Here is a 16509-nt window from a genome sequence, read left to right as displayed (position 1 = left end):
AGAATCCATGCATATAGTTCTCGACCTCTGCAAGGAAGGGAGAGAAATATATTTTTTCAACTCTCCTGGACCAAACTTATCCATAATTACAATGTTCAGTTTTATATTTATTGTTCTTCCATTTACATCATCGTAGTTATTGTGCATATTTTTCCTGTTTTCAATCTCTCTGTCAATTAATGTTAATGATAATAGCTAACATATATAGGTTAAGATTTGCAAAGCACTTTATATGCATTTTCTTACTTGAATTTCCTAACAAGCCTGTGAGGAAAATGCTATTATTACTCTATTCCCCTCCCTTTTTACAGATAAGGAAGGAAACCAAGATAGAGAGCAGTTAAATTACTTGCCCAGAGTCACATAGTAATTTTCTGAGTCTTAGTTTCCTTATCTGTAAAATGGGGTGAAATAATAACACCCATCTCAAAAGATTCTGGTGAAGATAAAACATATAAAGTGTCTTATGAACCTTAGGGAGCTATAAAAATGCTAGGTATTTATTATTATTTTTGATAAATGATTTGTTTCCAGGTTTTAGCTCCCATAAAAGTGTTAGGATAAATATTTTAGTATACAGATAATCTGGTAGCAGAAACTTTGAGTTAAATAGTATGAGCATTTTCTTTATGTTTTAAAAAATAAACTAATTCTTAGCTCCACCACCAAGGTATGAATGTGTCTACAATCCTGCCAATAATAACCAACTACCTCTTTGTTTTCTTTGCTAATTTGTAGCATGGCATGACATACCTCATGAAGTCTTGCTAGTTCTTTGTAGCCATCATATTCTTCATAGTGAAGCAAATTAAGTTTACAGGCATGTAGTTTATAGCATCCCTTCTCTCTTTTCAAACATCAAGGGAAGACAGTGCCATATTTATCAAACTACCAAAAATATTTTTTTATAGAATTAGAAAGAATTATAACAAAGTTCATCTGGAAGAACAAAAGATCAAGAAGATCAAGGTAAAAAATGAAAAAAAATTTGAAGGATGGGGTCCTAGCAGTACCAGATCTTAAACTGGAATATAAAGTAGTGGTCATCAAAACAATATGGTACTTGCTAAGAGACAGAAGGGTGGATCAATGGAATAAACCAGGGGTAAATGACCTCAGCAAGCTAATATTCAATAAACCCAAAGACCCCCACTATTGGGACAAGAACTCATTCTTTGACAAAAACTGCTGGGAAAATTGGAAAACAGCATGGGGAAAATTAGGTTTAGATCAACATCTTATACCCTCTACCAAGATAAATTCAAAATGGCAAACTGACATATATAAAGAGTGAATTCATAAATAAATTAGGTGAACATAGATTAGAATACCTGGTAGACCTGTGGGAAAGGAAGGAATTTAATAAGACTAAGCAAGAGATAGAGAACATTGTAAAATGTAAAATGAATGACTTTGATTATACCAAATTAAAAAGGTTTTGTACAAACAAAACCAATGCAACCAAAACTAGAAGGAAAGCTACAAACTGGGAGAACATTTTTTATAACAAAACTCTCTGACAAAGGTATAATTTCCCCAATATATAAGGAACTAAGTCAAATCTAAAAAAAAAAAAATCAAGCCATTCCCCAATCAACAAATGGTCAAGAGACATGAATAGGCATTTTTTCATAGGATGAAATCAAAACTATCGATAAGCACATGAAAAGTATTCTAAATCCCACCTGATTAGAGAAATGCAAATTAAAACAACGCTGAGGTATCACCTCACACCTAGCAGATTAGCCAATATGACAGTAAAGTAAATGAATAAATGTTGAAGGGGATGTGGCAAAATTGGGACACTAATACACTGCTGGTGGAGTTATGAATTGGTCTAACGATTCTGGGGGAAGGGGACAATTTGGAACTATGCGCAAAGGGCTTTAAATGAATGATCCAGCCATACCACTGCTGGGTTTGTACCTCAAAGAGGTAAAATACTTGTACAAGAACATTCATAGCTGCGCTCTTTGTGTTGGCAAAAAAATTAGAAAATGAGGGGATGCCCTTCAGTTGGGGAATGGCTGAACAAATTGTAGTATATGTTGGTGATGGAATACTATTGTGCTCAAAGGAATAATAAAGTGGAGGAATTCCATGTGAAATGGAACAACCTCCAGGAATTGATGCAGAGTGAAAGGAGCAGAACCAGAAAAACATTGTACACAGAGACTGATACACTGTGGCACAATCGAATGTAATAGACTTTTCTACCAGTAGCAATGCAATGACCCAGGACAATCCAGAGGAACTTAGAAGAAAGAACCCTATACACATCCAGAGAAAGAACTGTGGAACAAGAAATCCATTAGAAAAATATATGATCAACCACATAGTATGATAGGGATGTGATTAGGTTTTTGATGTTAAAGAATCGCTCTACTGCAAATATGAATAACATGGAAATAGATTTTGAATAATGATACATGTATAACCCTGTGGAACTGCTTGTTGGCTTTGGGAGGGGGAGGAGAAAAAGGAGGGGAGTCATGAATCAGGTAACCATGGAAAAATATTCTAAATAAACATTTTTTAAAAGGTAAAAAAAATATTAATGGTAAAAATGAAAAATATGGCAATAGGTATCAAATGATAACATTTGTATAGACCAGTGGAATTGCTTGTCAACTCTGAGAGGGGTAGGAAAAAGGAGAGGGGGAGAAAATTAATCATAACATTTTAAAAAATTAAATGAAAATTTAAATAAAAAAATCAGGACAAGGTTTGATCTTTTGTAGTTTTGAGGGACCTCTCCTAGTTTCTATAATATTTTAAAAATTACTGAGAATGACTCAAAAATCTCAGGAAGTTATTTAGACCTTGTTTCTTGAATTCCTCAAGATTAACCCAGAGTTTTCTTACTATTTTCTCAATTACCTTAATTTTAGATTTCAATTTTCTAATAGCTATTTTTATTCCATCTTTTTTTTTTAATTTCCAAAAGCATTGTCTTTGGCTGGGGTGATAGAATAACTTTTTCTTGTTCCCTTTCTTTTCTCCTATAGGTTTAAATATCTTTCTGTTTTTCTTAATTTTCCTCACTGCTCTCAGATCATTCTAGGCTTTAATGTTCTTGTCACTATTTTTTAAGACTTCATTTTTATTCATCCTCTACTATCTGCCTTTGCTTCCACCTCCTATAAATGATTATTTAAACTATGAAGTGGAATAAAGGCAATAACTACAGCAATATAAGTGAAGATAACTCTAAATGGAAAAAATCAGTTCAGCTGAAATACAATGGACAAATTAGTGCTAAATTATTAAAGTTAAAACATATACCTTCTTTTCTGGTTGCAAAAAGTAATTAGCAGAAGTGGAAAATAGTATGCACTGCCAGTCACAATCCTTCATTTAGGGTGCTTTGCTTAATTGTTTTTAGGGAATGTACTTTGGAGATTTATTTTTATGTTGGTTAGTATACTTGTATCCAAACAAAGAGGTGTATGGGGTGCTCAGGGAGGAGTAGTATCTCTGGTATGGTGGGCTTGCCGTGCCCTCCTAGGGCAGCTCTCCAGCCTCTGACCCTCACCTGACACCCAGCTCTCACTTGTGGCTCCCAGTAGCTGCTAGCATGCGGCAGTGGCCACACCCCGGGCAACGGCTTCGACAGGCCAGCTAAACCTTGTGAGGGTAGCCATCAGGTCGTTGACCCCTGGTGAACTAGGGCTTTGCTCACCCAGCATGTGAAGACTGTTTTGGCCGAACAGGTGGAAGAAACCAACAAGAAGGTTCAACGGCTGAGAGGGTGACGCAGCAAAGCACTGTGGAGTGCTCAGGGCGTGTTGGAGCACAAAGAACAACACGGCCATCCAATGCAGCTGAGGAAGTCTCCAGGTGTAATGACTTTTCATGCCACTGGACCCAGGCTTCCAACGCCGAGAGAGTGGGACTGTCTCTGTGCATCGACTTTTCCACTTAAATCTCCTTCCCGCACAAGTGTCATTTGTGCACACTCATCTATACACCATAGATGAAAATGCACAAAGACAATCGTCATCCTCAGTTACCGAGAGACTACTTCTATCCAAACAAAAACAAGATAGAATGGAAAAAATTACAAAATGTAAAAAAAATAAATGTTATAGCACTTCATCTTGGCCATCTTTCCAACTCAACACTCAAACCGTAGAATGGATCCCTTATGGTCATGTAGGTGTCATGGTTCATATTTAAACAAGGTTGGTTCATTTTTCCAGGAGAACTCACTTATTAAAAGGCTAAGTGCTGGGTTTAAATGGGGGAATACAATGGAGGTAGAAGTGCTGACTGAAAACTGAATGGTGTCTTTCATGTCCTTTTACCAGGGTAGGTTTGTGATCATTTCCTGGTTCCAGGTTATTTATGGAGATTCTTTTGGTAATGTTGCAAAACAACAGAGTTATGGGAAGATCAAAGTAAGCTATCCTATAAAGTATCTTCTACTTGCATCCCATTCTAGCCATTCAGTGATAGTGATGTCTTGCAAGATTCATTATAAAAGATTTTAAAAACAAGATTCAGTATAAAAAAATTACAGTTTTACCTGCCTTGGTTAGAGGGATTTGCTATAAAAACAAGACTGAGGGACAAGGTTGTAGCAACTTCAAGATTAAAGGCACAGATATAATAACATAGTTATAACAATAAAATGTCATTAGTTAGGTTTAATCTCAGGTATGAATCATAGTTAATTTTTTGGAACAACCAATTTTACAGCAAAGTCCAACACTATTCAAAAGGTGTCATAGTTGGGTATGGGATTAATCAGATGAGAAGCATTTTTTGTTCAAAAAGGAAATAATACAGTGGAGGAACTGAGTCAAGAAGATCCTGCCATTACCTTTGTAAAGCCACCCTTTCATCCTTCCCAGGCACAGATACCCACTTGCAGAAGTTCTCTATTCACCCTACTTTTGAGTAGCTCAAGTTACTTCCTTTGAATAGTGGATTACTGATGTAATTGATAATTCAGACAATTATACTTAAACTTAAAACTCAGAACAAAACTTAAATTACAGTCCCAAGAGATTTTATTTCAAATAGCAAGTTTCACTAATTCCAGCTGAGGGTTAGGCACAGATATTATTATTATTATTTCTCTAATATTTTTGCAATAACAGTCAACAATAGAAAGTTTAGCAGGTCTTTAAAAAATTGTTCCACATATTTTTCTTCTTGTTTTCTTTGCATGTTTAAACGTATCTTAGAATAAAAAAATCAATTATCAAACATTAAGAAAATAACCAAATCTTGGAATTCTACATAGACCTATTGAGTTTGAAATATTCAAGAGGCAGTTGAGGAGAGGACTTAAGGAAAGAAGGGGGTGGGACACGTGATATCAAAAGCCATCTGCATAGAGATGATAACTAAATACCTGGACCTGATTAAAAGAAAGAAGAAGCAGAGGAGGATGAGGAGGAGGAAGAAGAAAAGGAAGAGGAAAAGGAGAAAACACAGAACAGAGCTGTATAGTATACCCATATTAATGAGAATAATATGGATATTAAGCCTTTCAAGGACTTTGGGAAGGAACCCTCAAATATGAAGAGGAACCAGAAAAGAACTGTATCATGAAGAACAAGAGAAGGCAGTATCCAGGAGGAAAAAGTGAGTGGTAGTGATAAATACTGTAAAGAAGTCAAGAAGAATGAGGATTTAGAAAAGATCATCAAATTAGGCAACTAAAATTATTGGTAACTTTGGAGAGTACAGGTTAAATTGGGGAGTGATCAGATAGGAAACCAAATTACAAAGGGCTAAGAAAAGAGTGAGAGGAGAGGAAGTGGAGGTAATGAGAAAGACTAGATTTTTTTTTAGAAGTTTAACTTAGGGGGCTGCTAGGTGACTCAGTGGATTAAGAGCCAGTCCCAGAGACAGGGGGTCCTGGGTTCAAATGTAGACTCAGACTAGCTGTGTAACCCTGGACCTCATTAACTAGCCTTACCATTCTTCTGCCTTAGAACCAATATAAAGCATTGATTCAAAGACAGAAGGTAAGAGTTTTTAAAAAGGAAATTTGAGAAAGAGAAAAGAGACATAGGATGATAATTTGAAGAGAAGGGTGATAGTTTAAGAAGCAGTCTTCTGAAGGTTTTTTAAGGAGGAAGAGTGGACCTTGGACATGTTTGACAATAGTAGAAAAATAACCGAGCAGTTAGGTGACACAGTAGATAGAGTCTGGAGTCAGGAATACTCATCTCCTCAAGTTCAAATCTGACCTTAGATACTTACTAGCTGTATGACCCTCAGCAAATTGCTTATCTTGTTTGTCTCAGTTTCCTCATCTGTAAAACAAGCTAGAGAAGGAAGTGGCAAACTATATTTTGCCAAGAAAATCTCAAATGGGGCCTCTAAAAATTGGGCAGGACTGAAAAATGACTGAGGGAAAAAATCAATTGAACAGGAGAGATGAAAGATAAACCTGTACTTTCCAAAGATATATCTGCTGGAGGAAATGGGCAAGGATGGGATCAAAGGACTTTGGACATTATCAAAGACTAGAATAAAACCAAGGATAATATCAAGGTGTTTTAGATGAAGAGGAGGAAAGAAGGAGCTCATGATGAATAGCCTAAATTTTTTCAGGAAAGTAAAAACAAAGTCCCTTCCTGAGCAGGAAGGAGAAGACTTGAGAAGAAAAAAAAAGTTTGGAAAGATTCTGTGGGTACTAGAATAAGGGTTCAATTAGTCAGAGGAAAAGACCTAGAGAAAAGGGCTATTTAGTCAATCTCTCAGGTCTCTAAATTGAAACAACCATTGCCTTTTATCATTCCCAGTTAGAGTTTCCTCATTTGCCCCCTGTCATGTGCATATGGGGTTTCTTACTGACATTACCACTACAGCCTTCCCTGTAATTCTGAAAAGAAAACAACCCCATTCAAACACCTCAAAATAATATAGGTGATTTCTAAGTTTCAGGAAAGTAAAACACCCATTACTTTAAAGGAAGGCAAGGTGTTCCAAAAAAAAAAATGAACTTGCTTCCTTTTAACTGTGGCCAAAAAGTCTTTTAAAAAAGCAAGTTTAAAGTTTTCAAGAAGACAGACAAAAAAAAATCTCCTTTTCTTCATGGTCAAATGCAAATCAGGGTAACCACAACCACAGCCAATCAGAACTAGACTTTGTGCTGTCCTCTTCCCCCCTTCTTCTTCTTTTTTTATTTTGCTATTGGTAGAAACTAGATTTACCAGTGTATTTTTATGCTCTGCTCAGCAGCTTTAAAGTGGTGGAAAAAGAAGTGGCCACTTGATGAAAAGATCTGTCTCAAGACTTTACAAATCCTCACAAACATCTCAAAGGTGTGAGAATCTGAATTTCTGACATGGATGCGACAACTCCCCTGAGCTATGTGGATAACTATGCTACTAGCCAAGATCTTGACTTTGAGGATGACCACTCGCATGTCCTGTACACATCCATGGTCCTTCCCATCTTCTACACTGTTGTGTTCCTGACTGGCGTCGTGGGGAACCTGGTCCTGATGGGAGCCCTCCATTTTAAACGGGGAAGCCGAAGACTGATTGACATATTTATCATCAACCTGGCTGTGTCTGACTTCATTTTCCTTGTGACATTGCCACTCTGGGTGGATAAGGAGGCTTCCTTAGGACTGTGGAGAACTGGCTCATTCCTGTGCAAAGGAAGCTCTTACATCATTTCAGTCAACATGCACAGTAGTGTCTTCCTACTGACCTGTATGAGCGCTGAGCGCTACCTGGCCATCATGTGCCCCTCTGCATCCAGGAAACTCAGGAGGAAAGACTGCACTTATGGGGTCTGCGTCATTGTCTGGCTTGTCTCCTGCCTTCTGGGGCTGCCCACTGTTTTGTCCAGAAAACTCACCATGATAGAGGACAAACCCTATTGTGCAGAAGAGCCGGCTACTCTCTGGAAACGTGCCTGGGCCTTGGTGTCTTTAATTTTCACCTTTTTTGTCCCCTTGCTTAGCATCTTGACTTGCTACTGTTCTATTGCAAAGAAACTGTGTGTGCACTACCAACGATCAGGAAAACACAACAAAAAACTGCGAAAGTCCATCAAAATCATCTTCATCGTAGTGGTAGCCTTTGTCAGCTCGTGGTTGCCTTTTAATATCTTCAAACTTTTGTCTATCATCTCTGGGCTCCAGGAAGAACCCTTTCTTTCCTCAGTCACCCTCCAGGTGGGGATGGAGGTCAGTGGTCCTTTGGCATTTTCCAACAGTTGCATTAACCCTTTCATTTATTATTTCTTTGATGGTTATATCCGGCGTGCCATTATCTGCTGTCTCTGTCCTTGTCTGAAGAACTCTAACCTTGGGAGCAGCACTGAAACCTCCGACAGTCATCTCAGTAAGATCTTTGCTAACTTCACTCACGGAGAGGATATTTCTAGAAAGAGAAGACGTTCTGTTTCTCTGTAAAAGTAGAGGAGTGAAATCTTTTTAGGAAGATCTCTTTTGCTCAGGGGTGGACAGAGGAAGATTCAAATGGTTTTGTCAAGAAAAAGAAGGAGAAAAGTGTTGTGTAGAAAATTCTGTTGGTATTTTAAAAGTCTAAGGATAAAGAAAATTACTACATAAAGGAGGGAAAGGGTTATAGAAGTGACTGAATCAATTGTTATTTATCCAAGTGGCCTGTTTTCTTACTGACCTTTGCCAATCAAATGCATGATTTAGGAGGACTTTGTTGTCCTTGGACTCTTGACCAATGACTCCCAGGCTCCTTTTCTCTGCAAAGAACTATCTCGTCTCTCTGGAACCTGGGCATCTACTGGAAATACTCTGAGAAGATGAACATATTTTGGTCACTAACTAATGTAGTCACAATGTCTTGGGTGAGCTTTATTTGGTGTCTGTCCTCAGTTTCTACAGAGAGATCTAAATCAAAGGTATCACTCCAATTCCATTGGCTTCAAAGCCATCTTTTGCCTTGAGTCCTTTCTCTATATTTATAGAATGGAAGGCAATCCAGGGAGGCTAGAATCAGATTGGACTGAAAGGGATGGAGGGTGGTGAAGGCCAGTAACATGGAAAAATGTTTTTTTAACCTCCATGAATGTTGACAGCCCCTCCCTATCCTAGGAACTGCCTTGAACTTGCTCTCCTTTTTAGTTTGTTGGAGTCTATACGTATTTGGGTCAAGAAAGCAAACACAAGTCAAGCTCCATCCTTAGAAAGAGTTTTGGCTACTGATCAGAGAGACTGATAGAAGGGTATTTTCATGATGATACTTTAAGTAAATGATTTTTAATGGTGTTTTGTTATGTACGTTGTGCTCTCTCATTAGTAATAGCTTCATAAATGACTGTTTTAACTTTCTGTAATTATATGGCTTTAATTACATAGGTACGCAATGTAAAACATGACTAACAATGTAATAGGTGGCCCTTGGGTTTCTGGATTCAACCTAATGGAGTGATCAACCAGTTTGTATTTAAATTAAAATCCCAGAATCACATTTTGCTATGTAGATACAATTTAAAAGTATGACCTGTTTGTATAAGATGTTCTGTGCTATCCTAGAGAGAAAAAAAAATGCCTTTTTAAAATGTTACTGATCTTTGTCTTTAGTAAGATATTTGTCTTCTTGATCAGAGATACTCACAGATGTGAATTTTTATAATGATGTTTCAAGTTGCTGACTTTTAATTGGATTTTAAAATGCATGTTGTGCTCTTTCATTTGCAATAGTTTCATAAAGGAATGTATAACTTGCCTTTAATGATGGGGCCTTAATTCCCTAGAAAAAACATTCAGAACCCAAGTTTTTTTTTTTTAAACATCCTTTCTTCAGCATAAGATTCCTTTATTGAAAAAATCTAATAAATTTAATCAAAATTATATTGGTTATAGAAGGAAAGTGTTTATCTAATAGTCTATAGCACATAAAATATTCTGGGAAAACTTAAAATCATTAAAAAAAATAGCCAGAACTCCTAACATCAAACATAAAAACTAAAAGATATGAGATAAGAGAAAAAAAATCAAATCCATACAAAAGAAAATGACTTCATTTTAAGGAGCAAGTCAACTTAATACCTAATTTATTTAACTAATATTCCAGTGACAATGAGGTAGGATAAGAGCTCATTTTATAGTTTGAAAGCCCCTTGGAAATAGTTTTTGTTCTTGCTTTGTTTTAGACAATTTCCTTTTTTTGTTGTAATTTTATACAAGGCAGTGTCATGTTTCATTTGATAACTCATTGTGCATAGCCCAATAACTTTTAAGAAATCTTCATTAATTAATATCATTAAATTCCAAATTTCACATATAAGTTTCCTTGAAGTTTGAATAAGTGTAGATTACTAATTAGAAACAAAAGCATCAGGAAAAGGAGTCAGGTCAGTAGTCTTTCCATTTACTAGGACATTCTAATGACTTAAACAACAGTATTTGTCACTTCCTCATAAAAGTTTTTATTTATCTCTTTTAATGGATTTGCCTGGATATTTTTCAAAACTCCAATAGCTTAATTTGGTTCTGTGTATTTAAAACTCAACTTAGAGGTTGTAGATTTAAAAGTGCATCATTAAAGGTTATTTTCCCTCTGAAAACTCTTTGTTGAGATCACCAATGGGACACATCTACTTTTAAATATCAACCCTGAATTGTAATATGCCCCTGCACTAATTGTGCATGCAGGAATCCCTGTACTAGACAAAAGAATGCCTGTAGTAAACAAAACTTTGACAGAAAAGACTCAAATAGCTATCAGTTAAGCAATAAATAAATAAATAAATAAAAGTTCTTTGTCTGAATTGACCAATTGTTTGATTGAACTGACCTGTCAAAATAGATAAGACATTGATGATTATGGACATGATTTCTGAAAGTTGAAAAGGATCTCCCTTGTAATGCTGTTCTATGAGTCATGAATATGATGAATTAATATTATTTCTACAAACTATCTTCTAATGTATTCAATACTATGATTTTAAAATATGATTTGATTATAAAATAATTTTTGTGATGAAATGTAAACTATGTTACAGTATATAAAATTCTGAAATCAGATAGATTGGTGGTTCCTTGCAAATGAATTTTAAAAAATATTTTTGTTAGAATTTTTTTTGGAAGGGAAGTTTTTCATCTTTGTAATTAGGGGGTCTTCCCTCATTAGAGATCTTCAAGTGATAGCCCAATGGCCACTTGGAATATTGAATACTGCTGCAATATATTTGCATGTGAATTAGCATGTGAAGGTTTGACCAGATGGTTCCTGGGTTCTCATACAACTCTGATATTTTATAATCTATGATTCCTTAAATTATCTTCACAATAATAGGACTGTTGTTTTAATGTCAAAAAGGTACATACTAAGGATCCCTTTGTAAAAATAGCTAATAACAATAGATAACATTTATTAAAAGCCTATTTGCTAAGCATTTTATAATTATTATCTCACTTGACCCTCACAATTCTGGGGTTATTATCCCCATTTTTATAGATGAAAATCCGAGGCAAAGAGAGGTTAAGAGACTTGACTAGTGTCACATAAAATCCATCTGGATATAAGCCCCCCAAATCATCATTTGCCAATAGCATTCCTAAATAGAAAAAAATATATCAGCATCTGGGTTCTAGACTTATTTCTGCTAAAAAATAAATAAATAAATAAAGCTATGACCTTGATAAAGTTATTTAAGGGCCACTAAGTGGTACAATGGATAGAATGCAGGGCTGAAAGTAAGAAAGGCTCATCTTTCTAAATTTAAATCTGGCCTTAGACAATTACTAGCTGTGTGACCCTGGGCAAGTTCCTTAACCCTGTTTGCCTCAGTTTCTTCATCTATAAAATGATCTGAAGAAGGAAATGGCAAATCACTCTAGGACTTTGTCAACAATATATCAAATCAGATCACTAAGAGTCAAATGTGACTGAAAATGACTGAACAATAATAAATAAATTACTTAATTTCTTGGACTTCATATAATCTTTTACAGAGTTTCCATCTCCATAAAATGAAGAGTATTTTAAAATGTCACTATCTTATTTAGCCACTGAACACTGATGGTTTTAATCTATTGACAGAACTAAATACTACTCAGGGGAAATGAAGAAGTAAGTCTGGGCACATAAAATACCCCTGGAACAAAGGGAAATGGGATATTTTGGAAGTAAAACAGAGAAATTTTAGCTTATTTTCTAACTGAAAAATAGTCACACGTGGCATTTTAAATTCATTTTTTTTAATTTTTAACATTTTCAATGATAAAAATATCACTGACAACAAGTTTTTTTTCAGATTTTTTCTCCCTCATTTACATCATTCTGAACACAAAAACTGAGAAATGTTAGATCAAATCTAAGGTTCTTAAGACATTTGTGCGTCATTGTCATTGATCCCTTTGGAAATTGGGTCAAGTCAATAACACATCACAAAATTATTATATTTATTTCCCGGAAAAATATTTTAATTGGATAAGATTACAAATGAAACCAATTATATTGAAATGCAGTTTTCAAAACACTAATAAAACAAAAAACAAACCAGAAACCAAAAATAAAACATCTGCAGACTCCAGGTTAAGAACCAGTAGATGATATCCAAGGTCTTTTCCAACTCTAATGTAGACTTCCCATAATTTCATACTTGGGACAAATAGCAAAACAATCACTTTGGAAATTGCCACCGATTGCTGCTGCTTTTGCGTTTTTAATTATACGTAATGTTTATCAGTTGGATGGAGGATTTTCATGGACAAAGATATGGGACCTTCCTATATATGCCCAGGTTCTTTTTTCTTCAAACACCCATCATTTGGCAAAACATAAGAACTTAAATAAGTGATACTTTTGCATCTTAAAATTTATAAACATACAATATAAATTTATGATATAAATAAATGTATACAATTTCTAACAAGCAGACACACACACACATCCCTCACTACCACCACCACCACCACTATATCCCCACTACTACCACACGACATCATTAGAACCATTTTCAAATGAAAACTAACCTGGTTCATTTTTTTCCAAATTCCTCCAATTTTTTCAATTGCAAAGAGCCAGATTTTGCTCTCAACTGAACAGAGGCAGTTCTCCCAAGTAGACAGGAAGCTATGCTAGTGACTGAATATGAAATATGCCTAGAGGGTCACAAGTATATTTCTAAATTGATGCAGAAATTTCAATATGAAAGTGAGCTGGATGAAAGAAACCATCCTCTGTTATTCATTTTGACTATCCAAACTACCCTCCTCTCTAACAATTACATAAGCTAGCAATGACTAGCATAATGTACATACCACAGAGAAAAAAAATCCCAGTAGCTTTTACTCACAAAAGCCACAAAATATAGCAGTGCCTTTTATCTATCACATTGAATTCAAACTTTGCTGATATGACCAGACTTTTAAGAACTGGCTGAATTATTAAAGTTGCTGCCCACTGGCCAAGGGGCAGACTTTTCTAAGGAGACCCAATAGGAGGAAATCAGAGAAGAGAAGTCTTACTGCCAGAACCTTTATTACTACTATCAAATGAATATAACTTTTCCCCTTTTACCAATCAAGGGATTGAATTGGATTGTCTCTATACACACCTTTAGGTACCTAAATTAACAGAAATGTGCCTTGGTTTTTTATCATGTCTATTCAGATACTTTTTATTTTAATCCTTCTGTCTTAGAATCAATAAGGAATATTGGTTCCAAGGCTGGAGAGCAGGAAGGACTAGGTCATTGGAGTTAACTGATTTGCCCAGGTTTACATAGCAAGGAAGTGTCTGAGGTCGTATTTGAACCCAGGACTTCAGTCTGAGCTTTCCATCCACTGAGCCATCTAGTTGCTCCAGCCTATTCAGATAATAAATAAATAAAACAGCATAGATTTTTTTTTTCCAGGATATTTGCAAATGCATGCCGAGAACTTACAGTTCCAATGAATGTGCGATAATTAAGTGTCTGTCTTGAGTTATGCTTTAAAAGCAAGACTAGATCTCAGCAATCTTTGATGCTTCTTAAACTCAGTAATAACTAAAGTGTGATGTTCAGTTCTTTACCCTAGGGTACCAACATTTTTAGAGTGGTCAGTACTTTCACTTCTTCAATAGCTTAGAAACAGCTGATCTTTAGTGTCTTATTAGCAAGAATTAGTTAAAATGGGAAAATAGCCGATGACCCTCTCTCCTCTCCACCTGCAGCAGCCCTTTTGTGGGAGCAAATCCCCAAATCAATAAACGTTGTCACTGTCCAGCAAGAGGATGTCTGCGAGTCTAATCTGTAAACCTCCTTTAATCCTGACCAATTTCTCTTGCTCCGGTTCAGAGGACCCACGAGCTGCTTGTGAACAGGTCTCACCAACTTTAGGCACGCTTCTCCTACGACTGGTCTTACCCTGCTCTCCACCCTAGAAGAGTACCTCAGGCACGTCAGGCATCTGGAACTTTGAGTCTTAGCATTCCTAACCATCGCTGCTTAACAAAACTTGTCTCCAAAATTTGGTTTCAGGATGCATTTTGTGAAATTGCCAAAATGATTATGGATGTTTCTGAGGAAATTGTGGAAAATAGAAACCAATTCATTTGTTGAAAAACCCCTGAATTGAATTGCCTGCTGTTGACAACTTAATTAGATAAAGATTCTTAAACTATGTCAATTCATCTAGCAATTTCTATCTAAATAGCTACCTAGAAATGGGATTTTTGTTTTCTATTTTGTTTTTAATTTTTATTTTGTATTGGACTTCTGACTTTTGTAAATAGTCATTCATTCTATTTCTTCCCTAGAATTTGTTACCTAAAAATGCTGACAGGCATATAATTGGGATTCCCTCAATAGATGATAATGCACAAAGACAATTGTCATTCTCGGTCACCGAGAGACTACCACTATTTGGCGACTCCAAGCATTCTCACCAAATTCTTAATATCATTATCTCAACCAAGAAATAGAATAGTATTTCAAATATCCAAGCATAGTTATGCTTAAAGACTCTGATTAAACTGCTAAATTGGCCACATATGGTCAATATGAAAAGTGTTTATCTTGGACAGGTGGTGATCATAACACATTTCATACTAGTTATATTTATCAAAACAAATGTGTTCCTCCAAACAAATGCATCCGGTGTGATGAAGTCTGTCACATTCTTGATATTTTAGATGTTTTTCTCCCTTTCTAGTTTACACCATTCAGTGATTCGCTCTCTTTCCTCCTGCCATCCCCATGTCTATATCCAAGTTAATCCATCAATGACATTTATTAAGCATCAGGCACTGTCCCTGTGAGGTGAGATGGGAAGAAAGGCAAACATAGCCCTTCTTCTCAAGGATTTGACATCCTCGTATCCGAGGGGACTGGGACAGATCTCCCACAGAAGGCAGGATTTGGCCTGAGTGTTGAAGTCAGGAATTTTAAGTCTGCCTCAGTTTCCTTACTTATAAAATGAGGATAATAATAGCACTTCCCTCCTAGACTTGTGAGGATCAAATGAGATAATATGAATAAATCACTTCTCAAGTCTGAAAACATTATCAAAATACTAACTGTTATTATTAAAGCATCATGTTTTGGACAATGACAATGATAAAAATATTGTCTTGTCCAAAATAAAAGAAAATATTTTGAATAACTACACTAAGCTCCTTTCCCAGACAGTGATTTAGTGCCCTCTCTATTCCCCTTATTTGGTGACAAAACCAAAATTATTCAGAAAGAGAACAGAAAAAGGAGAGGATGAAACTTAGCCTGTGGTTTTTTGTTTGTTTTAGAATGGTTTTTTTCTTGTCAATTTACAAGATTCAGTGCCTAGCTCTCTTTCCCCTTCCCATCCTCCTTTTGTCCTCTAAGTCAGTCAGTCAACAAACATTTAGTAAGCATTGACTTTGGGTCGAGCACCGTGAGCAGAGATGCAAAGAAAGGTGACATTGATGATATGTTATCCCGGAGGGAGGAGGGAAACAGGAGCCTTTATTTCATATCTCTATGTTGTAACTCTTCTTCAGGGGTAATCACACAAACTGTTCAATGTTTGACAAAGACAGTATCTTTTAAACTGAAAGCTGAGCTTTGGCAACTTGGAAAAGGTCTGGAGTTTTAGATCACAGCTTCACTGTGACTTAGAAAATGCAGCCTGTCATTAAGGTGTCTTTCTTAGAAAACAAATTCTGATTCTCAGTGTGGATTTTTGGATCTTCAATTTTTTTACCTCATCATACTTGGCTCATCCTTTTTAGCTGAATTATTCTCCACTCAGACGTTGGCCCCGATTCTTCCCATAAATAATCCAATAATATGTAGGTGCATTTGTAACCTGACTCCATAAGGACATGCTGTAGTTTGCGAGCCATCAATTTGTATATAATTATTTTAATAAAATTGTAATAATTAAATAATATATTATTACCAATAATGGGTATAATGACATATTATATCATCATAATGAGTCATAATATTATACTTTATAATAATAATAATGTGAATATACAGGTCATTTGGTACATACTCTTTAGGTATTTTTCTGAATGTAAATTTTGACTAAATATCATGTATGCTCTAGGTCCTAAATCATACTAGATAAGGTTCTTTTTC

The 16509-nt window shown here is 35.8% G+C and overlaps 1 protein-coding gene across 1 annotated transcript; it reads left to right on the top strand.

The window, feature by feature from the left end:
• Positions 1-7309: 7309 nt before the first annotated feature.
• On the top strand, positions 7310-9651 carry GPR15 (G protein-coupled receptor 15). The gene has a single exon (XM_056808522.1). The coding sequence runs from the start codon at positions 7310-7312 to the stop codon at positions 8387-8389; it is 1080 nt and encodes a 359-aa protein (XP_056664500.1). The 3' UTR covers positions 8390-9651.
• The last annotated feature ends 6858 nt before the right edge of the window (positions 9652-16509 follow it).

Source organism: Monodelphis domestica, chromosome 8, assembly GCF_027887165.1.
Source record: "Monodelphis domestica isolate mMonDom1 chromosome 8, mMonDom1.pri, whole genome shotgun sequence".
NCBI lineage: Eukaryota > Metazoa > Chordata > Mammalia > Didelphimorphia > Didelphidae > Monodelphis > Monodelphis domestica.
This window is presented reverse-complemented; position numbering and strand designations above follow the sequence as displayed.

What these genes read in the sequence shown, in the direction of transcription:
- GPR15 (XM_056808522.1), top strand. Translation starts at nt 7,310, where the DNA reads ATGGATGCGACAACTCCCCTGAGCTATGTGGATAACTATGCTACTAGC.